We start from the raw sequence: 25,117 nt of genomic DNA, 5'->3' as shown, positions 1-25,117 counted from the left end.
AACAAGTTTATTTGAAGTGATTTATGGTGCAGTTATGTGTAAAAAGTATCATAAAGAACTTGTAATAAAAACTTCTTCCAACCAATATGTTTGTCGGTCTACGTATGGCTGGTGGTGTGGGGGTGAGGGCTTGCTGGCGGTCTCCGGGTTCTAACACACTCGGTAAGTCTTTCCGGACTGCTCTGAACTTGACCATTGGGGCGGGGTCAGTCGTTCCTAGGTAACGCCCCCATAACCTGCATACAAAGGGGTCAGCCTTACCCCAGACCATCTACCCTCAAACTGCACGAGGGACATGCAGACGTCCGAAGACTCAATGTCCATGTGGTCGCGCCCCGTAGACCGGAGTGACTAACCTGCTGGCCAGCCCTAAATAAAGGCTCTTAGCTGCATTAGGGATCAGTGAGGCCTTTGCATTTCATAGGATAATCAGGTATCACACATCCCTTAACCCTTCTCCGAATTCTTTCCAGAAACCCTTTATATCCTGACTGTCTCACTGAGCAAATGCAGTTTTGTGTCAAAAAATATAGCACCGGCTTGCGCCATTCCTGAGTGCCAGCCGGGCGCCAAATCTATGGAATGCTGCAAGCCATCACAGCGGATGGGCTAGCGTCATGGAAAATGACATTAGCCGGGTCGGGGTGGCGGTATGGGAGAAGGGGGTTTTGCACCAAAAAATGACGTTAGTTAGCTAACCAGGCTAGCGTCATTTCTTCACGCAAAAACATCCATGCCACATGAGTCATGCCCACCGCCCCAATGACCAGCACAGGGGACAAGGATCCCCTGGGCATGGCCATTGCACACAGTGCCATGTAGGGGGCCCATTTCAGGGCCCCCAAATGGCACTTTGCAAATTTTAAAAGATCACTTGCCTCTACTTACCTATACTTACCTGGGATGGGGTCTCCCATCCTCTGGTGTCCCTCTGGTGTGGGTGGGGGTGTTCCTGGGGCTTGGGCTAGACACCTGTGGGCTCTTTCCATGTGTTTGGCCATGGAAATAGACCCACAGGTCCCCTAACACCTGCCCCGACCCAGGCGTTAAATAATGTTGCTAAGCAAGCTTGTTCAGCGCAAACAGAGTATACATCTGGGCCTCAGTGACTCTGTATATTTTAGACACAACTATTAGTGTTGAACCCAGGGTAAGACAAACAAGGAAGTTTGAGAAAGGAAAAACAGGCAATAATTTCTGTGTAACAATTTATCCAGTTTATTTTTCATATCATAATTATATTTACTCGCTTTTCTAAGCGATCCAGTGCGCACACATAAGTGAAATAAAAAGTGCAGTGATAAGAAAAGTGAAAAGAAATCTGTGCATCACAGATAAAAGACGTGTGACTCTCAGTGCCTTTTCACTACTTCTACGGTTCGGAGAATGGAGTCCACAGAGCCTGTTGTCTCTTTTTGACAAAAGACGCCTATAGACTTCGTTCCACGAACCTTAGAAGCCGGGGCGTCTCCGCGAAGGAGTATCGCCCCCTCGCCAGCAGCAGAAGCTGCAAAACTTTTATAGTAAAACCATAATAAACTTCATTTATTATGTTTTCACTATAAAAGTGGGTGGGCCACGGGCATGTTGGAGGGGGAGTGCACAGCACTCCCCGTCTATGTGCATGTATGTTTGGCCGGCCATCTCGGGCCAGCAAACACACATGCGCACTGTGCTCTCTCCAGCCTGGCACTGTGTTGCCGGGCTGGAGAGAGCAGGAACAGACTCCAAGCCTGCCTGGTAGCGCCCTCACTGGGTGCACTGGCCAATCCAAACGCTGCTCTGAACAGCGTCAGGATTGGCAGCAGGGTAGGCGGGGAGCCTGTGCCTGCAACGACGGAGGAGAGCAGAGCGTATTAAGCAGGGCGGGAAGAAGGTAAGTTTTCTTATTATTATTATGTTTTTGTCCCCCCCCCACCCTCCCCGTCCCATGCCGCCCTGCCATATTTTCCCTCCCACAAGCTGCGCCTGCTTAGAAGTACTGAAAAGGCACCGGGAGTGTGTGAGCACTGGATCTCTTGGAAAAATGACGTTAATTGTTGTGTCTAAGACATTGAGACACACTGAGGCCCATATCTATAGTTTTTTAGCGCTGTATTTGCGTCATTCTTTGATACAAAAGCGGCACAAACTTCAATTGTATTTTGTACGTTTGCGCCTCTTTTGCGTCAAAAAGCGGCACAAATGCAGTGCCAAAAAATTATAAATACGTGCCTGAATATTCTCTTTGAATTAACGGCAACGCTGTTTTTTTTTTACGTGATTCAGTGGACGTGTTACTCCCTCACAACAGTGACAGATATACCGTCCGCCAAAATCTAAATCCCATAGGATATAAAGTGATTTATATGTTGGCGGACAGGGTATCTGTCACGGTTGTGATGGAGTAAATCCCACCCGCCAATCTGTACATCAGACCCTAAGTCTTGATCAACATTCACTTCCTGTGACATTTCAACCTTAGACTTGAAGACAATTATCCAGTCACAAGCGGTCTGCCCCACGAAGCCCCTCCCACACCTCTGGACATGCGTCGTCTCACATCACGGACCTGTCTGTCTCACTTTAATTTAGAATTGATTATTAAACCAGATACTGATAACTATCTGACATGTACAGTGTTACTTCATTTATGAAGTACATCTACAGGACTCCATTCTGAGAGTTATATCAACATTTAAAGTCAAGGCTCATCTGGTTTTTGGAATTCTGAGCCATCTACAGATCTTTGTTGCCCCAGCCGAGTGCGTGACAAGGTAAGTAGGTCTGGGACATGTGATAAACTGTTAATATGGATTTTACACAGCTTAGGTGAAATCTGGCCACTTCATCCAGAATTTGAGACAAATGGACAGTATAGGCTTTATGTAAAGATGGACAGACATGTTTATAGCATGAATTTTACATTTTCAGGGAGTTTTACTCCAACCTGCGCACTTAGGTGTAATTCTATAACGAGGGGTTGAAGGGTCGGGCTGTACCCCAAGAAGGTAAGTTATTCCAATGGCGAGGTCTGTGTACCCCATCAGTGGCAGAGCACCACTGTCCAGAGCAGGCCAGAGAGTGCCCCAGGGATTTATTCACTGACACTGTGTACACCAGAGAGCCCTTAGCGAACCCCTCCTTGTGTGAGTTATAGACGGGGCTCCCGGTTTATGGCTTTTATCTTTTTTAACATTTCCGTCTGTATTTATCCAGATTTATTTTTGCCCATATTATCGGTATCTATTAATATTTATTTTGTGTTTTGAGAATAAATGGAGCCGTAAATTAGGCAGCGACATATCACGCACTTCTTCCCCCCGAGGGACATGTTAGCCTTGGACCAGCAATGTATTGACCATGTGCCGGTGTTTTGGGGCTCCCCGTGATGTTCTTGACTCCCGCGCGCTCCCCGTGATGTTCTTGACTCCCGCGCGCTCCCCGTGATGTTCTTGACTCCCGCTCGCTCCCCGTGATGTTCTTGACTCCCGCGCGCTCCCCGTGATGTTCTTGACTCCCGCGCGCTCCCCGTGATGTTCTTGACTCCCGCGCGCTCCCCGTGATGTTCTTGACTCCCGCGCGCTCCCCGTGATGTTCTTGACTCCCGCGCGCTCCCTGTGCTGTTCTTGACTCCCGCGCGCTCCCTGTGATGTTCTTGACTCCCGCGCGCTCCCCGTGATGTTCTTGACTCCCGCGCGCTCCCTGTGCTGTTCTTGACTCCCGCGCGCTCCCTGTGATGTTCTTGACCCCCGCGCGCTCCCCGTGATGTTCTTGACTCCCGCGCGCTCCCCGTGATGTTCCTGACTCCCGCGCGCTCCCCGTGATGTTCTTGACTCCCGCGCGCTCCCCGTGATGTTCTTGATCCCCGCGCACTCACCTGCTCAGCTCGGACCTGGAGTTCTGGAAGACACCGGGACAGTCTCACAAGAAGCACAACTTTCAGTATTTTTCCGCTTTTAAAAATAAACACAGACAGGATGCAGAATGTTTTCTGTCGGTATTCATCTGTAAGGATGGCGAGCTGGGAGCTTTACATAGAGTGTGACTCTCAGGGGCCACCCTGGAAGGCCTGGGGCTCGCCCTGGGGCCCTCACAGTCCTTGGTCCACATCCTGGGCCCGGTTGTGCATTGCTTGGGCCCCGAGCGCGTCCTCTGACTTGGGGCTGGTGGGGATGTGAGTTCCGAGTTATCCAGACCCCCCAGGGCCTGCTCCCGGCGTCTGGAGGTGTCTCCATGTGTGAGATGCGACCCCTGCAGCTTCCGGGCTCCTCACCAGCTGCCCATCCACACCAGTGACCCCTTCAGACTGGACACAGCAGGGCCCAGCGGACATCCGGCGGGGCAATGTCCAGAGGTCTGTGCACAGCTTCAGTAACAAGGTTCAGTTCAGAAGACGGAATATGAGACTGATTACATTCAGTATCAGTTCCTGCTGTTTGGCCCATCAGGGACCCTCCTGTACCGAGCGCCCTTTTGTTGTGAACAATATCATCCATCGATGCATGTGCTCTTTCACTTCTAATGATTTAATATAGAGCTTGTGTACCCCTAGTTTGTGGACCCCCAGTTTATCTTTACTGAAATCCAGGGTCCCCGGAACACCAATGAGTCATTACTGGATGACCCCAGTCCACGCAAATTTGAAGATTTGAACCGCAAAACAGTTGACAAACATTCAGCAAATAAATAAATTATTAAATATTAATAGACAAATATAAAGAAAATATAATTTTAACTCTAACTGGCAGGTTGGAGCCTTTCTAAACTCAATTAAGGGAACTCGTCATCCCTTCTGTATTCTGTTTGATGTTAATGCACTGCTCTTCATGAGCTTGTACAGCTCTTCATGCGCATGCACTGCTCCTCATGCGTTTGTACAGCTCTTCATGTGAATGCACTGCTCTTCATGCGCATGCACTGCTCTTCATGCGTTTGTACAGCTCTTCATGTGCATGCACTGCTCTTCATGTGCTTGCACTGCTCTTCATGTGCATGCACTGCTCTTCATGCGCTTGTACAGCTCTTCATGCGCTTGCAGTGCTCTTCATGTGCTTGCAGTGCTCTTCATGTGCTTGCAGTGCTCTTCATGCATGTGCACTGCTCTTCATGCGTTTGTACAGCTCTTCATGTGAATGCACTGCTCTTCATGCACGTGCACTGCTCTTTATGCGTTTGTACAGCTTTTCATGTGCATGCACTGCTCTTCATGCGCTTGCAGTGCTGTTCATGCGCTTGCAGTGCTCTTCATGTGCTTGCAGTGCTCTTCATGCATGTGCACTGCTCGTCATGCTTTTGTACAGCTCTTCATGTGAATGCACTGCTCTTCATGCACATGCACTGCTCTTCATGCGTTTGTACAGCTCTTCATGTGCATGCACTGCTCTTCATGCGCTTGCACTGCTCTTCATGTGCATGCACTGCTCTTCATGCGCTTGCATGCGCTTACACTGCTCTTCATGCGCTTGCACTGCTGTTCATGCACCTGCACTGCTCTTCATGTGCTTGCAGTGCTCTTCATGCACGTGCACTGCTCTTCATGCACGTGCACTGCTCTTCGTGCGCTTGCACTGCTCTTCGTGCGCTTGCACTGCTCTTCATGCGCTTGCACTGCTGTTCAAGCGCTTGCACTGCTCTTCATGTGCTTGCAGTGCTCTTCATGCACGTGCACTGCTCTTCTTGTGCATGTTCTGCTCTTCATGCGCTTGCACTGCTCTTCATGTGCATGCACTGCTCTTCATGTGCTTGCACAGCTCTTCATGCACTTGCACTGCTCTTTATGTGTGCACTGCTCTTCATGCACGTGCACTGCTCTTCATGCGCGTGCACTGCTCTTCATGCGCTTGCACTGCTCCTCATCTGCTCTTCATGTGTGTGTGCACTGCTCTTCATGCACTGCTTTTTATGCGCTAGCACTGCTCTTCATGCGCGTGCACTGCTCTTCATGCGCTTCCAGTGCTGCCATCAATCGAGCCCAGGACACCTAGCTGAGATTCTATATATTTTTTATTGTTTTGCTAGTAACTAATGGCTTTCACTTTGTCTTCTCAGCTGCAGCCGTCTCTTTCCAAAGGTATTTCCTATTTTTCGTCAATAAACAGCGAATGTTTGAATACAATCAGTTATGCAAGTGAGGATGAAAATGATCGCGTCTCCTAGGCCCGGACTCAGTTCTGGGTGTCCTATGAACTCAGTTAGTATCTCCTGGGTGTAAAAACTCGGTTAGGGTGTCCTGGGTGTAAAAATTCATTTACTGCCTCCTGCGTGTAATAAGTCAGTTAGTGTGTCCTGGGTGTAATAACTCAGTTAGCGTCTCTTGGATGTAGTAATTCAGTTAGTATCTCCTGGATGTAATAAGTCAGTTAGGGTCTCTTGCATGTAATAAGTCAGTTAAGAGTCTCATGGGTGTAATAACTCAGTATCTCCTCGGTGTATTAAGTCAGTTAGTGTCTCCAGGGTGTAATAACTCAGTTAGTATCTCCTGGGTGTAGTAACTCTGTTAGTGTCTCTTGCGTCTAATGTCAGTTAGTATCTCCTGGATCTAATAAGTCAGTTATCGTCTCTTGCGTGTAATGTCAGTTAGTATCTCCTGGATGTAATAAGTCAGTTATCGTCTCTTGCGTGTAATGTCAGTTAGTATCTCCTGGATGTAATAAGTCAGTTATCGTCTCTTGCGTAGAATGTCAGTTAGTATCTCCTGGATGTAATAAGTAAGTTATCGTCTCTTGCATGTAATGTCAGTTAGTATCTCCTGGATGTAATAAGTCAGTTATCGTCTCTTGCATGTAATGTCAGTTAGTATCTCCTGGATGTAATAAGTCAGTTATCGTCTCTTGCGGGTAATGTCAGTTAGTATCTCCTGGATGTAATAAGTCAGTTATCGTCTCTTGCGTATAATGTAATTTAGAGTCTCCTGGATGTAATAAGCCAGTTAGTGTATCGAGGGTGTAATAAGTCCGTATCTCCTGCGTGTAATAACTCTGTTAGTGCCTCCTGCATGCGCTAAGTCAGTTAGTATCTCCTGGCTGTAATAAGTCAGTTGGCGTCTCCAGGGTGTAATAACTCAGCGTCTCCCGGGTGTAATAAGTAATGTATTCTCTTTGTTGTGCTTTCCTACGCCAAGACCTCGGGCCCCCCTCAAACCTCAGCAGGGGGGAGCACCGGGACATGTCCACCGAGAGGGCGCCCTGACATTAATGCGGTGTGGTTCTCCTTTTAACTGAGAGTCACATGTAATAAAGGCCGGGTTCCGTGTCTCACGGAAGGACCGGGTAATAACTGGCATATCACATGTGTAAACAGCCCCAAAATAAAACTCATGAATGGAGGGTTGGAATCGCGTTCTAGTCGCTTTATAATCTGATTTTAGTGCAGTGCCTGCCACACGCCAGTGGGCACCGGTGATCTGACCCTCTGGGGCCTGCCAGGGGCCTCTTTTGAAATTCACCATTTAATATCCTATTCCCAAGGCTTGCGGTGCGTGTCCTGTCACATTCATTCACACATTCATTCACACATTTATTATTAATGCCTCGAAAACAAGCGAAGCCCTAAAGAGCTGGGTCAGGGTTCACCCCAACCAGGATATACACCCCCTCTTCCCCCACCTCCCCAGTGGGGTAACGAAACTGGAAGGGGCCCCCGCATAGAACATCGAGGGGGGCCCTCTCCGGGCTCACTCAGGCCAGGGGATGGGCTGAGGGGGCCGCTGGAGCTCAGGTGCCCCATCGCACTGCGGGGGCCTTTGTTACCTCCCCCCCCCCCACCTTGGACTCCCCTTTCTTGTTCTTTGTTAATCTGCCCCTCCGAGGTGGACGCGCCTCTCGTGTTTTCTTATAGCGCTCACATTGTGTTTACGATGTAGCGCTTAACCCTCCGTGCGCAAACACCCTAATACCAGCACCAAGGGCCCCCTCGAGCAGCCAAGTGCCCGGTTTAACCCCTGACCTCCTTTCGGCCAGGACCTGGGCGGACACACTTTGTTCCAGAGGCACGAGTAATTAATGGGGGGGGGTCACTCTCGGGGAGCGCGAGAGGGGAGGGCTGGGGTCCAGACCCCACGGGACCCTCTGCTGACGAGCAGTACAGTTTATTCACTTATATGTTAGTAATGCAGAGAGTTTCACACACCTGAAACTACAACTGCTGGAAACTTTCAGGGGGCGGTGGGGGCGGGAATGCGTAGGTAAACCCCTGCTGGCTAGCGCTTGGAAGCCCCCACGCTGCTATAGGAGAAGCAGGAACCGTGTAGCATGAGTGAGGCATGAAGTGTCCCTTCCCGGCCCACGTACATTATATTGAATTACTTCTTATATGGGGTCCAGTCAACAACCCCCCACCCACACACACACCTGTTCTCATTCCTTTATGTCTCAAAAAAAAACTTTTTTTGCAGTGAGACCCCTTAATAAAGGCTTGTGGGAGGCGTTATTCCTAAAGACGTCAGACATTTATAGCGCCTAGATGACACGTTGGCCGCTGTATGCGCCTGAATTCACCGGTTTTTGAGGGAACGACGGGTCCAGAGCTCAAGATCCCCTGCACATCTCATCCAAGGAGGAGGTGGGAAATGTGGGGGTCGGTGGGGGATGTGTGGGGCGACGGGGGGAGGTGGGGGAGTACAGGGAGGTGGTGAGAGGTACAGGGGGGGCGACGGGGCTGGGTGGGGCTACATAGAGTGGTGAGAGATACAGGGGACGGTGGGGGATAGGCGGGGGTACAAGGAGCAGAGGGGGGTGTACAGATGTGCTGTGGGGTACAGGGGCTAGTAGGGTCACAGCGGGGCAGTGAGGGCACAGGGTCAGTGGGGGATACAGGGAGGTATGGGGCGGTGGGGGTACAGGGTGCGGTGGGGGTACAGCGGGGGTGGTGTGGGTACAGTGGGGGCGGGTGGCTGGGGGTTACAGGGCTCCGGTGTGGGATGGATGGGGGTACACGGAGGCGGAGGGGGATGGGCCGGGGTACACGGGGCGGTGGGGTAGGGTGGGGGATAGGTGGGGTACAGGGGCGGTAGAAGTACAGGGGCGGTGGGGGTACAGGGGCGGTGGGGGTACAGGGGCGGTGGGGGTACAGGGGCGGTGGAGGTACAGTGGCGGTGGGGGTACACGGGCGGTGGAGGTACAGGGGCGATGGGGGCACCCACCCGTGTGACCCTGGGCAAGTGAAGCCAACCCTCGCTGCCTCAGTTCCCTCAGCCACCAAACATGGAGTGCGCCTAGAAGAGGCGCTATACTGCAGACGGACAAGGCTCTCGTGTGTCCTGTGCTGGGGAGTTGTCAGCTGGAGGCAGCGGTTCATTCAAAACACAAACCTAACCGGCGTAAAACTTGGATTGTTCACAGGAAGGGGCGCCCTAAATACAGCGGGGGGCAACGGGGGGTTGGGGGGGACGTGTGGGTGGGGGAGGGGTGGTGGGTGAAGGGCACTAATGAGCTTGCAGGTCACAGGCCGCTGCTACAGGGTAAATAGTGCAGTAACATCCACAGGCTCTCCCACAGGCTCAAGATTTTAAAGTGCCTCGAAGACATGAGCCTCGGCTGCAACAAGGCGCTTTTTAAATTCCATGTCCCCGATAAAAAGAACATCAAAGCTACGAGTTACACAGTGAATTCTATTTATTAATATATTCGTGTCGTCAGTGTGCTGTTACTACCATGTGTCACTGCTGCCTAACTTCAGGGCGCTATTTTTATAAACTGCCAGGGCGAATGAGCCCCGAGGTACCCTGCAGGCTTCACCCGAGGCCAGCAACAGGCACAATAACCACTTTTGTATTTTTAAGACACAGGCCTCTAGATTAGAGCTCCTGAGCGGCTTCTAGGCACTTGGTGACAGCTATGCTCACCCAACTCGATCGTCCTCATTTCATCCATATGGATACATATGTCAATAGACGTTTTTGGGGAGCTGGTTTGGGATTTCGCAAAGAGCGGGGTCCCCCGAGTTGCCCAGATCTGCTGCTGTGTTTAGTCTTTTAGGAGAGATCCCGGCGCACCCGAGGACCTGTGCGCTTGTGCACTCACTGGTGCACAGATGCAGCTGAGGACAGTGAGTATTTACTGCACATACGTGGTCAGGCGAGGGCCCAGGACACGTGTGACCAGGTGGGGGGGTGGTGCAGGGGGGGCGGCTGCCCGGCGTTTCTAGGCGCCTCAGATGACAAACTGTGGGGCATATTTAAGAAAAGTGGTGCTTCACCCAGTGCAGCGCCCCTTCTCTTGCACCCTTTTCCGCCCCCCTACCGCCACCATGTGCGTTGCGTATTTAAGTCACAGCGCACCACAGCGCAGGGTAGGGGGCAATAGTGCAATTTTTCATGACATTATTGATGTTCTCTGTAGGAGTAGTGCCAGGCGCTACTCCTGCAGAGTACATGGGACCCATCATAAATAATGGAAGCCCACTTTTAACGCCTGCTCTGAACAGGCGTTAAAAGTGATGTAAAAAATGTCCTTGTGCCATTTTTTCAGCCCCCCTAATGGGGGAGCGCCCCATTGGCCTACATCATGCCTGGTGCAGGCATCATGTAGCGCAAAGGGTTACAAAGTTACTCAATGCATCCATTGCACCACTTTATAAATGTGGTGCAAGGATTTTGGCCTCGTTGGGCCACATTAGCGTCATAAAAAATTACGCTAAAGTGGCGCACAGTGGGGCCAGGGGCTTATAAACATGCCCCTGTGTGTTTTATGTAACTCAGTAGGATGAAGGGCCGAGACTGGGTTACATTCTTCACAACAGGCGCTGAACCCTTGAGCTGATTTATGGGTATAGCGCCCAAGAGAACTGCATGGCGCCACACTGCGCTTGCACTTTTTGTTTTCAAGCTGTGCGTCTGTGCAGCCAGGGCCCATATTTAAAAGAAAACGACAGAGCGCGACGCTGCACCAAAATTGGCAGCTCTGCGCTCCGTCATTTTCACAACGCAGGGATGCGCCGTATTTAATTGAATATGTCGCACCCCTGTGTTGTCCCCTGCGCTGCCGCTAAATTGAGCTGCTTGTGCCAACCCAGATATCTTTGCACCATAGTGCAAGGGTGTCTGCTTTGAAGGGAATGATTGTGTGCAGGGAGGTGTCCCTTCCTGCACGTAAACAATCATTCATGGCATTTTCCTTCTTTTATAGAAAAAACAAAAAACGAGGAGGAATAAAGGCATTCCTCCTCGCTCTGCCATGCTGACGCCACCCCTGGGGGTTCGTTTCTTGTGCTGCCGCAGATTTACAATTTCACATAAATCTGGGCAGCATCACAAGCAGTGGGTGTTGCGGAGGAACGCTCACTGCACGCCTCTCTGACGCAGAAAACTGCATCGGGGGTCCCATATTTACAAGGAGGCGTAAGGCCACAAAAATCGGTGTTAGACCTCCTTGTAAATATGGAGCAGCGGTTAGCGCCACCAAAGTCACGTAAAGTGATGCATGTGGCACCAGAGCTCTTAAATATGCCCCCGAGAGCGCAGGAGGAGGGCGCAAACAGTATTACTGATGTGTTGTACCCAGCGCCATGAAGCCACCTTACTGCAGAGTGTGGGACCTGCGCAGGCGGAAACCGAGCAATCCAGCGCCCGAACCATTGTCACGCAAGGCGCTGTCTGAGGCCGGAGGAACACGCTTCTCGGCGCTATCACACTATACAAATAAAAACGAGACACATTTGCGGCTGTGTGTGATAATAATTATAATGGTATTACATTGTTATGTCATTTCTCCTTCGTGCAGCGCCCACACCTCGAAATCATTTGTGTCAATTGTGTTAAGTGTTCTGTGCTCACAGCTCAAGGATGAAAGGCCGAGTCCGCCCTGTGAGGACTGAAACTGAGTCCTCTGAGCTGCACTGACAGAGATGGAAATACGACCCTCTCCTCTGTTCCGCCGCACTTCAAACAGCTTCTAAGCGCTTATACTTGTAGCGCAACTCTAGGCGCATATGTGTCCTTTTTATTTCAAAGCCCGAGCCCTCCTGGAAAGACCCTCCGACCACCGAGGTGAGGTCGTGACTGAAGTGCTGGTGTAGAGACCCCCGAGCCCCCGTCCCCAGGTGTCAGCAGCTGATCCCAGTATCCTGCCCACCCGGAGGGCAGGCTGGCGCTGGGCACAAGGGTGTAGGACATGCCAAGGTCATAAAATGTCCCCTCAGGAGGACAGGCGGCGCTGGGCACCAGGGTGCAGGACCTGCCACAGGTCACAATGTGCCCCCTCAGGAGGGCAAGCCGGTGCTGGGCAGTTATTAATTAACTTCAAATTTTACAAATCTTGAAAGTCTGTGTTTATACAATACTACTTGTGTTCTCATATTATTATCCCATTATTATATTCCTTGAACATATATTCCCTTACTGTGTATTTACATATCTGTTTATTTATTACTCTAGTCCTACTGTACTAGAGAAAAATGTAATACAAAGAAGTAAAATAAAATCTATAAATTAAATTCAAATTATAAATAGGTAAAATAAATTTAAAATAATAATTGTAATAATGAATAAATACATTGAATAAAAATAAAAATAATGATTAAAAAAAATGTATGTATCTATATATATATATTTATATATAAATAAACATGTACTCTTGTAAGCTTTACTTTGTCTACCCATCACCATGTGTCATGTCTCTATCAATCTATCCTCCATCCCCACTCTGACTCATCCCAAGCCCATTCTACTACTTTCATCTCCTAAATAACCCTGCCTATGCTCTTCCCTCCTCTTCCACGTCTAGCTCACCCAAACCTCAGTTTACTACCATGACCTCCCAAACAACCCCAATTAACGCTTCTGGATTCTTCCCTCCTCCACCCCATTACCCCAGTCAATCCAACAAACAAATTCACATATACGCGGCTCAAATTAACTCATAATAACATTCAAATTAACTCATAATAACATTAAAACTGTAGTTATATTTCCCTATAATAATCCACCACTAATTCCTCTTGGGTTCCGGAGTAGCTGCTACTCGTCGAAAAGTACTTTGATGCCTCGTCAGAGGTAGGAAGCGCTATATAAATACTATAACAATACAATACATGCCCCAGGCCACAATACGTGGCCCCAGTAAGACAGGCTGGTACTGGACACCAGGGCAGGAGGTCTGTCACGGGCCAAAATGTGCCCCCTTGGAAGGAGGCCGCGCTCTGGGCATGAGGCCGGCACAGTTGTTCTCGGGAGGGCGGGCTGGACTGGCACGGGGTCCGTCAGACACCAGAAAGTGCACGGTCCGGGAGCAGGACGGTGCTTGGCATTAGGGCATCCTCCCCCACAGACCGCCATGTGCCCCCTCCGAAGGATAGGCTGGCACTGGGCATCAGGGATAGGACCCTGCCACAGGCCACAATATGTCCCCTTCGGAGGGGAGGCTGGCACTGGGCACCAGGGTGTAGGACATGTCACAGGCCACAAAGTGTCCCCTCTGGAGGGCAGGCTGCCACTGAGCACCAGGGTGTAGGACATGCCACAGACCTCCATGTGCCCACTCCGAAGGACAGGCTGGCACTGGGCACAATCCCTGCTATAGGCCAGGGGGTATTGTGGGATGCCAGGCGCTGCTGGGGCACCGCACACTGGAGAAGGCCAGAACCCGTCATGTGGGGCGCCTTGAAGGCGTCTCCGCGTTGCTGAGCTATTACCAACCCGCCTGAAGACGAGGCCGCAACACGTGCAGGGAAGGGCGAGGGCCTGCTTTTTGGCCTCTGTGGGGGGTCGGGAGGGCATGAAGGGTCTCTCGGGCGCTAAGGTGATGCCCCGGGGGCAGTAAGTCCCTGGGAAGCCGCTGTGGGGTTCAGCGCTCCCTATGACCCTGCGCTCCTGGACGCAGGAAGGCGCTATAGCGGGACTGTGGGCGGAGGATGGTTTCGGACCCCGAGGGCCCCGACTGCTCTCTGATAACCATCCTCTGTGGGCCCCTGGGTTTGATAGACCGGTGTCCTGTCCGTGTGATTTGTTTTATATTTCCAGTGTCCGCTCCTAATTTTAAGTGTGTGCTGTGTTGAAGGTAAACACAACTGCGGTTATTTCATTTCTTTGCCTTTTTTCTAGTGCCGACATTTTAAACGTGGGTGTTATAGCGCTTAGCAGGGAAGAGATTGGCGGCTAATTCATGTAAGAAGAATCGCCTGGCGCTAGTTTCTAAAGTAGCTCTTGGAAGTCCGCAGCAAGCGCTATGTACGGTCCGGTGAGGAATACCGAGGCTTCAGTGGGTAATCAATCTGGAGGGGTGAAGATGGGTCAGGGGTCGCGGGGAAAGTTACAAGGGGCCTTTTACGCACAAACGGATGTTTTTTCGCGCAAAAGGAAGCAAAACTTGAGAAGGAGCGGGTCCCTTTGAGCTCTTCTTGTGTGGTTTAGATTTAAATATATATATATATTTTTTTCTCACTAAAATAGAGTTACAGGGACGTTATAGATAGGAAACAGAATTAAAAACATATAAATTCACTGAAAAAACAACAGTTACAGGGACATTATAGTTAGAAAACTGAATTTTAAAAAACATATAAATTCACTGAAAAAAACAATGGTTACAGAAACCTTATAGTTAGGCTGACATTTTAAATATACAAAACCGAAGTAATTCACCTGTTGTAGTCATAGTTACCTCACGTAACTATAACTCACGCCTTGACGTAACTATAATTTGCACCCTTTCCATGCACAGTTTTCTGTTCAATAATTTTATTTCATATGTTGCAGTGATAATATCAAAGATCCCATAGAAGATCTCATCAATATAACTTGGAGTAATTAGCTGTGCATTGCGGAGGCACAAGTTTTAGTTACTTGAAAGAACTCTAGCTATAACTGCTGAATTTCTATAGTTTTGTGCAAGTAAATTCAGAACCTAACTATAACATCCCAATAATCTGTTTTTTTTCAGTGAATTTCTATGTTTTTTTTAAAGTAAAGTAAATTTATTTACCATACGTTATTCCAACCCTCGCCGAGCATGGCCTTCGGCTGTGCGCAGCAGGGGTTGGTCGCAAGGCCCGGCCTTGCAGCCAAGCCCTTATAACCACCCAGCCCTGCTGACAATCAAATTACTCTGGTGCAATTTGAGTGGTTTCATGGATTTCGTGTTACAATAGTTACGTAAAATTCCTGAAATTACACAATTATTCCTCATCAAATAATGAATCTATGGTTCACGGCAATACTATAGCACGGCATAGCGGGAACAAACGGAAGAACTAGAACACGAGCAGCGCCGCTGGCAGACGGGTTCTTTTGCACGAATATTTTCAAGTACCTGCCACCCTCACAAATAGGCCACCCAATGACACTAAAAGCCCTAATTTGGATAGCGATCCAGGATAATGGTCAAACCAACAGTTGGGCCCAGGTGAGGAGTAAATCATCAGAAGTGCTGGGCACGCAGCATCTTTGGGAAGCGCACTTCCCTGTAGTGCTTTTAAACTCGCAATGAACAATCAAACAAAGCTACTATTGTGGGCGCAAGCCAAGGAACGCTTTCAAAAGCGTAAACACTCGTGGCTCATCATCAACACGTACAAATCGCCAACTCCACAGAGCTATCTTCTTGAATCTATCAAAGGTTTTTACAAATCCAGATTCTTAGCGCTAAGATTCGGCCTACCACTTACGAAGGATGTGCCGCTGCGGGCCCCAGAACCGCGCTCGCCATCACGCGGGCTGGCTTAGGGGAGGGAAGAATCTTTTCTACACATATTGTGCATACGCGCCACTCTCCACTCCATACGCAGAAGGCTTCCGCGGAACCTTTTTAACGCTAACGGAGTAAGAACGCGCCGTCAGGCCCTGCTTCTCTGCGCGCAAGGTCCGAGTGCCCAAGTAATAGCCTGCCTGGTCAAATTTATCATCATTGCAGAGAAGCGATTTAAAGTTGGCGCACAACCCACCTGAGGGGCTATTCGTAAGGGCTCCCTTCCTTCGTTTGCACTTTCCACACACTGGCACTTTTATTCGTGTATGTTTCGCACCATTAAGGACAATTACTGAAGAGATCTCTTGACTCTTGTATACTTTGTGTCTCTTATTTGTTTCTATACTGGTAACGTGGTTTTTTTATCATTCCTAAATGTTACCCCTTCCTAGGTGCACTTTGCACACACTGGTACTTTTATTTGTGTATATTTTGCACCATGAAGGACAATTACTGAAAAGATCTCCTGTCTCTTGTATCTTTTATTTTTGATTTGTTAAATACTTTCAATGTGTTTTTTATCATGTAAAGGTTTTAATTAACCACATCATAATTAATAAAATACAATACAGTAATTTTAGAGTAAATTGCTCAATTGCATCAAAAATTAACCCAAGAAACATTTTGTGCTGAAATGTAACCCTAATTGACGGAGTCACATTTTGTATAATTACCGTCATTTCACCTCATTTTCCCAACATTTCGCGTAATTATATGAAACCAAATGTAGTGAATTTCACACGCCCCTAACAAATATAGATGTGCTGCATTTGCCAAATAATTTTCTACATTTGCTGAATTCATTTAAAAAGTTGTTGCATCTCAAATGGGTGAAAAGAATCCTGTCAGAGCACGTGCAACAGGATTTGAATAGTTGCGGCGTAACTTCGCGACGCACGTGTCAGAAGCTCTGGGATGGTTACAGCTTTGCGGAGTGGCTGCAGCTCTATTAGGAAATCACTATTTCACGGGAATCTGGGAAATATTTTTCATCTAAAAAAAAAATCCCTGTAATATATGAGTTTTATACCCCTGTATTTCGTGTAATAAAAGCACTTGAAGATGTAGATTTCCCTCAACACACACACGTGCACACACGTACACACACGCACCCAGAGCAGATCTCTTCACGTGACGACAAGCGCGTTACGGGGGTCCCTGCGCAGTCCCCACAGACTCCCAAAGCCAGAGAGGGTCCCTGACTCCAAGACCTGGCTGAAGAGAGCTGTCCCAGTCCACAGTTACATTCTGGGATACGTGTTAGAGACATCTAACCCAGCAGGAACTGTCAGGGATAGTTCAGAGACAGTCTATAAGTAAAGAAATAAATATCTATATATACATTTATCTATCTATCTATCTGCCTGTCTATCTGTCTGTCTATCTATCGCTGCTCTCCGAGTAAAGCCATGATTATTGGCGTGTCAGATGTGCAGGTTGGGTTGTTACACCCACCAAAATCTGATACCCTGGGGCTCGAAATTTACCAGGCGCAATAAATTGCACTTATTCTGATTTTTTTGTGGAATAATATGCAGTTTTTGGGGATCACTGCACCAAAATCTATTTGTGACTGTTTTTCTCTTTCACATTCTGGCAGGTTCGACATTCCGAAATTAAACGAAGGCTGAGGCGTTTAATTCACCCGATAATTACTCTATGCGGTCAATTTCAATCAATTCGGAATTTCTACCCGTGCAGGAATAGTGGTTTGTGCAGGGGTCGGAAAAAGCGACCCACTCATGACCAGGGAGTGTAATTACCTGTCTCTATTGATTCCAATTTAAACAGATCTCAACTTCTGCAACGCGAAACCACGTTTTGTTTTCGCAGAATGTGTCCGGCGCAGACGTGTTGCTGTTTCTCCAGTGCCCTCGTGTGAAGAATTCCCTTTTATCACCGAACGGCAGTGCGTCCTCCCGCGGGATGTGCTGAACGGCTGCATTTGTGGCCAAATCAAGACGGGCAGCAGAACATCAATTTTCAATCTTGCGCGGAATATTAATGCATCCATTAAAAAGTTCGTCCAGCTTTGTCATAAGAAACTTGGAGAACTGGGCGAGTTCCGAAGGGAAAGTGTTCGGGGCTTAGCTCGGCGTCTCGGAAACCCCGCTCGGGACCCTCGTAACAGCCCCTCTGCTGGTCACCAGGCCTGACCCACTCCCGAGGGCCCTCTGGGTGTGACCCGTGCTCGGCCTGCGTGCTCAGGAGTGACTTTACCCATGACCCGTCGGGCGCGTCTCTGCGCGTAAATACGCATTTGGACACAAATGGCCCCGCGCGTCTGTGCGCCCCGCGGCCTCGGTCAGCGCGCGAAGAAGTGGTTTGACAGACCTGAAATTCCGCATTTCATGAACTTTCCATGATGCCCTGGACCACAGGCCCGGGGATACGCACCGACGGGATGTGATCGAATAATCGCATCTTTTAACAGCGCCTTATACCGCAGTCGGTATATGTAACGCGCGCCGCACCTCATTTACCAGCTCGGAAGAATGGAAGGCTTAATTGGCCCTGCCAGATTCAAGCGCTTGGTCTAGGGCTCACAAACAGACCTCAGCAGCGGGCCCTTGGCTCGTCGAGGCGCTTGTGTGATATTTCACCCTGAGTCGGGCCTTTTCTTGTGCAGCATTTCTCACCAGTCCCTGGACTCCCAGGATGCTTTCAGAAGACGGGACAGGTGGAAACGTGGGACGAGGGAGAGAAAATGTGGGTGAAACGGAGTCAGGCAGTCTGCCTCAACATGCGAAAGGTACACGGTACATGTGTTACGTATGCCACGGCGCAGGACCGGCAGGAAAACTCCCAAAACAATCAAATACCACCGTAAATCACTCTCCCTGCAAGGCACAGTGGACATCGGTGCTCATTGTTAGGAATGATTAATCGACCCCGGCCTCTCCAGCGGCCTCGGACGAATTACACATCCCGGAGACAGGATCAAATGTGCTTTTAAAAACTTACTTAGACGTGGCGCGTGGCCTGTTCTTTTTCGCTTTTATCAGGTTATTTTTTTCGTTTTTATGCATACTATTTTTCTCATAACATTTTTTAGGTTTTAATTAACTGCACCATGATTGTTAATTCATTGATTCTACAATAAGTAATAAATAGGTTACAAAAAACCCAAATATAAAGCGTAAACACACGCACAGCGCCGCTGCCCCGCTGGCTACCCCAGGGCGCTACGGCCCCACCTTTCCCATTTTTAACTACAAAATGTAATGAATGAACGGATGGAGTAACTGAGTACTGTACGTGGCGGCAACTATCACTCCTGCTTTTAAAGGCCCCACATAGCGACACCCGTGAATAACACGAATTACCCCCCATTTAATAGTTACAATCCAGCGGGATGTGGCCATTGCGCGCCCTACTCGGGGTTCGGTCATTGCTCGAATGTTATCGAGGTTTGTAATTTGTAGAAAAATAAATCAAAACCGTTCGGGCCTTTTAGGAGATGAAGAAATAAAACCCGCGGGCTTTTTTTATCGAAAAAAACAAGAAATCAGTCCGCGTTTCTGTGCAAACAATTGAGGCCTCATATAGTTTCATGCAATAGTTTTCGCTTTCAGGAGAAAATGTCACACTTTTATACCTTCCTTGTAAAAAAAATAAACACTGTTCTTTTACAAAAAAAATCACAGATTTCGGTTTGTCTACTTTAAATATTAAGGATTGTCACTGTGTCATTCTGTGTCACGGGGAGAGAAGGACTGACGTTCAGCCAGAGTCGCCGACTGTGATCCTGGGGAACCAGGCTCGAGCCTCGGCGTCGCCTCAATATCCCGTGTTTTGGGCAAATCCCTTCATCTTCCTGCGCTGCAATTTAGCGCCTTGAGACCCTCAGAGGTGATTTTTCTCGCTTTACAAATCCTGGATTTATTATTCCATGTGCTTTTGTGTAGCGCCGTGTTAGTTATTCCCATGGTGTGTTGGCGCTGTACTAACATATATTTCTTTTTAAATTATTCTGCAGTATTTCTCCCTGAAGACTCGCAGCATCTGAAGTCCTCTCTCCCCTAAAACCTCACAGAGGAGACTCTCTCCTCCACTTCACCCCCTTTCCCCCAACACTAGCCCCTGCACCCCGTGACTCCCGGTTTCAGCTGGGGGGCTCCGCATTTTATCCATCAGTTCCTGGAGGCACCCGACCCTCGGCCTCTCCTGACACTACTGCTTTGGGTGACCTCCGCCCCTGTAAGCCTCAGGGTCCCACTTTCCATGGACACCCCACTCCCCCACGTGAGTGTAGCCCCTCTGCCACCAGGAGGACGCGCCCTCCTCCACCAGGTATTTTTATCAAGTGACCTTCTTCTTGTAGTTTCTGTATATTTGACACTTGTAGACTCTGTGCTGTTCACTTCCTTCCTCGCCCCCATTTAAACAAAACACACCCTCCTATTTACGGGTTGTTTTTAGTCCCCTACGGTGCTTTAGGGGCTTCTGGGCGCTATAGAAACCAGTAAAATAAAATAAATGAAAAAGCCCGTGGAGAATCTGCAGCAATATCCGTGGTAGGCGCGGGTTCAGGGTCTGACCCCGCTTTTCACCCACCCTAAGGGCGATAAAATGCTCACCTCGCTGGGTAGCGGTAACACTGACGTCGTATACGTAAAATGCAGCGCCCTGAAGGTTTTTTTTTTTCCGCGAAACTGCTCCAGAATCAAACATTAGAGCAGAGTCTGCGGGTATAACATGAATTTTCTTGGATTCTGCTTTTGCAAAGCGCTTATGTCTCCACGAGGCCTCTCTCATACAGTAATTCGGGAGTGATTGGTCGGGACTCACTCATTCTCTGAGGGTTTGTATGAATTTGTTTGGAAAAGCCCTGTCAGGAATCCACAGCGGCAAAACGGCCTATGTGGGTGGCAGCATGATTCCAATTATATTTTTATTATTCAAGTGATAAAAGTATAACTGGTGTATTTACGGGTTCAGTTCTTGTGAGGCGTGTATAAATAACATTTTCTGGGGTTTAGTTAGAGAGCGCGGTGGGTTCTGCCCCAGCTGCAAAGGTCTGTGTGTAACCTGCTGGCCCAGGTAAGGCCACCCCGGCCCTTCAGCCTCCCCGAGCTGGTACAGGGTCTGCACCGAAGCGCCAATACCAGAAGGGGCTCCCTAGTGTCGACCCCTCGCGCCGACCCTAGAGCTTAGCTCCCCCCGGCACCTTCTGTCTGAAAACTTCAATGTTGGGGTGATCCTTGGAGGGCCCCCCCTCCCCCCCCCCCACGTCCGACCCAGAGGGATCCTAGAATTGCCATTTATATATTTATTTAGATGCTTTATAAAGCGCCGAGAGTCATCCTCAGGCAACCACGGAGCGCTGAGATGCGAGGTGTTGAAAGAGAATAACACACAGAGCGCGGACCTGGGGTGGGGGCGCGGACACCACCAGTAAATATTCTGCATTGTGGCCCCGGGACAAGACTTCCGAGACATTATCTGGTGGAAAGTTTGGCTTTGAAACGTTCTCTGAATCCGGGGGGGTCGGCTCAGTCTCTGAAAAGAGCCCAATGTTTTTCAAAACGCCAGACGGGGTCTGGGCCCAACTTCGGTCGCCCCTTGAAAAGCTGACATATTTCAGCACTAGGTGTACCCCGACCCTGCGGGGTGAGAGATCACTGAGGGCAATAAAACAGCACAATCACGGTTGGTAATATTTACCATAAACTGGGGCACAACCTGCGGGAACCGGCCTTTACTGCAGCAACATCTGAAAGCGCCTCGTTCCTTGAATGTTTTCGCCGCGTAAAAATGTCTGCGAGTTTTACCCGCCCAAGCCCAGAGAGGGAAGATTGGGGTGCGGGGGGCAGCCCCTAATTAGCACGTCCCACTGGCCGGATGTGCAGTTCCAGGGGTCACTGCTCGCGCTGCAAGGAGCCCCCACCGAGAGAGGCCTCAAGGGGGACGATTTATACCCAATGTGCCAAGATGCCCGGGTGCGCTCTCCGCGCCGCGTAAGGTGCATCTTATGTCAGCGACGTTTTAGGTGCCCGGGGCCCCCGTCTTCCAAGGGCCCCCGCCGTCCAAGGGCCCTCTTCTCTCCATTAGACCCGGGGGTTCTTCTGACTGTGCCCCATCTAACCAGCGCCACCCTTAGAATTGATTGGGGCGCACGGCACATGTATTCGTTTTTATATAATTCTCAAATGTTAACAAATAATTCAGTCTATATTGGCATCACAGAGACTTAATGTAGCAGCAAAGTGGGTAAAATTCACAGTTGCTCTGAACAGGGCCCCAGAATATGCCTTGGCCAGGACCACAGACATCCTTCAACTGACCCTGCTTGAGATTCCCGGACGGAGACTTCACGAGCAGGAGGTACCGGGCCAGAAGTGAGGGGCCCCTGAGAGGGACAGTACATACAAGAGCCCCCCCGGTCCGCCCCCGGGTGCAGAGAGAGCCGCTCCTGCCCTGTCCTCGGTGGCACAGACTGGCATCGGCTCCCGCCCGGGGCAGCCCTCCGGGGCCTGGTGTCCTCACGGAGGGCCCTGGGGGGCTGGTGTCCCCACAACACAGGTGTAAAGGGGAACAGGGCGCGGATACTTTAGAAAAGATCACCCGCTGTTACTTCACTTTAAGCCGCTATATTTTGGTAATGCGCACTTTAAAGAAGCAAAGAAAACGACCAAGTAATAGTTGTGACTGGGCAGCGCCTCGATGCGTCGGACCGACCTGCGCTGACTTGCCCTGCTTTAATCTACAAGTTTCTGGGGGTGGCGAGGCACCGTGGCGCTACGTCTTGGCGCTATACAACTCCCGCAGATAAATACTCGTACACGTCACCCTTGGCAATAGGTTCCGGGGGCTGCACCCCAGAAGGGATGTGTGTCCTCGAACTGAGCACAACGCTGTTAACTGATGCCACAGGTTGGCTCCCCTCTCTCTTTCATTTTCGCATTTTTATAGCGCTCACTCGAGCCCGGGAGATCCAGGCGCCTTCCACAAGGTCAGATTTAATTCGCTAGGCCCGGGTAGATGAACCGATTTTCCCAGAATCACAGGATGTTGAGCGGAAGCCGAGACTCGAACTTGATCTCTCAGATCCAAAATCGACGCCACATCCTCTCCCTGTATTGACGCAGATGAGCTAAAAATGCTGGAATGCGGCCCCCGGGACGCACGCATGGCAGGTTCAGTGGCTACAGAGAGCTGAGTCAGTCGTGCTCAGTGCCCCCCGCTGCTCACGCCGGGTGAAAAGACTGACACATCAGTGCGCGCTAGACGTGCATACACCGAGCCAACGTACTCCCTGGCACAGGGACCCCCAGTCCACAGGCTGTGCCCCCCCCAGCCGAGGAGCATGTTTTAAGCATCTCTCGCCCCAGGCACCCCTCCCCTGCCTCAATGCCCCTATGGCTCCCTAAAGTCCCCTGGCCTGCGCCAGGCGCGCAGAGCGCGGCGCACTCACCGGGGTTCAGGTCCAGGCAGTGTCCGGGGTGCTCCTCGTCGGCCTCCTCCAGCGCCCCCGGGGGGCTCAGGCTCTCCATGGACAGGTCCAGGCCCCTGCCCTGCCAGGCCCGCAGCTTCCGCTTCTTACTGGATCCGATCAGGGCTTCCACCGAGAAGGCGTGCGCTCTGGTGCTCAGGGCCACGGCGCATCTCCGCCTCTCGCTCATGGTCTGCTCCTCGGCAGCGGGCCAGGGGGAGCCCCCAGACTCCCCGACGGTCCAGTGGTAGCAAGGCTTCCGGAGAACAAGAGGTTCCCAAAGCAGCGCCAAATACAGATATCTGTGCCTTTGAGGCTCCTGGGCAAGGTGCCCTTCGGTGACAACACAGAAAACGCAGCTCAGTCCTCGAGCCTGCGGGGGGCAGGGGCTGAAGTGCTGCTCCCGGCACCCCCAAAACACAGCCCGCTTCCTTTCAGCCAAGAGGGGCGCAGGTCTCCGCTAATCACCTCCAAATCACAGCCCGGCCTCTTTCAGCCAAGTGGCTGCAGGGGCTCCGGTCTCCGCCACCACCAGAAAGGAAAGTTCCGGGGCGCGCTGGACGCAGGTGCCAAGCTCTCACATCCCGGCACCCCCAAAACAAAGTGCTTCATCCAACAGCCCTCGGTGTTCATGGGTAGAAGATGCACCTCCTACGCGTCTTCAGTGCGCTTCAGGGGTCCAATGCGACCGTCCCCAGTCACCCCAAAAATAGCTCTCGTCTGGAGTGTAGGGTGCTGGTCAGAAGTTCTCCACAAGAGTCACCCCGAAGTGAAGCTCTCGGGGTGCAGGGCAGACGGGTCCTCCTCCAGCCAGGTCTCTTCGGGGTGCAGACACAGACGTGGCCCTCTCACCCACCCTAGCAGGGCTGGCCGAGGGGGCCCCAGGCTCGCGCACAGCGCCTCGCAGTGCGCGCCCGGCCGAGTCCACCCCTGATTGATGCAGACTGCTGGGTGCCTCGTCCCTGCTCTCTGGACGAGCCGAGCAGGCTGCCTGTGCCTGTCAGAAGAGAAAAAAAATAGGAAAAAGGCTGCCAGGGCCAATGAGCAGCGAGGGGCGAGGGAGAGCGAGAAGCGAAGGGCCACTGGCGGGGGAGCCCCTGCAGGAATCAGACTGACTGCAAGGGGGTTAACCCTCTGCTCGCCCGCCCCGCCCCCGAGCACCCCCTGCGGCCCTGGGAGTGCAGCCCAGCCCTGCACCAAGGTGCAGCATTGATGTGCATTTGTGTATCAGTGCACGAGTTTACTCCACTGAGAGGCCACAAAGAGGCCCTTTCTGTGTGTTGTTGTTGCCCCAGCTCCTACTTATCCAGCAAATAAGAATTGGGTGCAGTACAGGACAGTGTGTGCAGGGCAGAGTGCTGCATGTGGGTGCAGCATAGGACAGTGTGTGAAGGGCACAGTGCTGCAGGTGGGTGCAGTATAGGACAGTGTGTGCAGAGCAGAGTGCTGCCGGTGGGTGCAGTATAGGACAGTGTGTGCAGGGGTAGTGCTGCAGGTGGGTGCAGTACAGGACAGTGTGTGCAGGGCAGAGTGCTGCAGGTTGGTGCAGTATGGGACAGTGAGTGCAGGGCAGAGTGCTGCAGGTGGGTGCAGTATAGGACAGTGTGTGCAGGGCAGTGTGTGTAGGGTGGTGCTGCAGGTGGGTGCAGTATAGGACAGTGTGTGCAGGGCAGAGTGCTGCAGGTGGGTGCAGTATAGGACAGTGTGTGCAGGGGTAGTGCTTCAGGTGGGTGCAGTATAGGACAGTGTGTGCAGAGCAGAGCGCTGCAGGTGGGTGCAGTAAAGGACAGTGTGTGCAGGGCAGTGTGTGCAGGGTGGTGCTGCAGGTGGGTGCAGTATAGGACAGTGTGTGCAGGGCAGAGTGCTGCAGGTGGGTGCAGTATAGGACAGTGTGTGCAGGGGTAGTGCTGCAGGTGGGTGCAGTACAGGACAGTGTGTGCAGGGCAGAGTGCTGCAGGTTGGTGCAGTATGGGACAGTGAGTGCAGGGCAGAGTGCTGCAGGTGGGTGCAGTATAGGACAGTG

General features: G+C 50.7%; 1 protein-coding gene across 1 annotated transcript in view; it reads right to left on the bottom strand.

Moving 5' to 3' along the window:
- Positions 1-24,142, bottom strand: part of TBX15 (T-box transcription factor 15) — a 221,249-nt gene extending 197,107 nt beyond the window's left edge. Inside the window, exon 1 of the mRNA XM_069203003.1 lies at positions 23,077-24,142. Within this exon, the coding sequence (XP_069059104.1) occupies positions 23,077-23,284 (208 nt within the window). The 5' untranslated portion in view covers positions 23,285-24,142. The remainder of the gene's footprint in view (positions 1-23,076) is intronic.
- Positions 24,143-25,117: the final 975 nt, after the last annotated feature.

Source organism: Pleurodeles waltl, chromosome 8 (assembly GCF_031143425.1).
Source record: "Pleurodeles waltl isolate 20211129_DDA chromosome 8, aPleWal1.hap1.20221129, whole genome shotgun sequence".
NCBI lineage: Eukaryota > Metazoa > Chordata > Amphibia > Caudata > Salamandridae > Pleurodeles > Pleurodeles waltl.
This window is presented reverse-complemented; position numbering and strand designations above follow the sequence as displayed.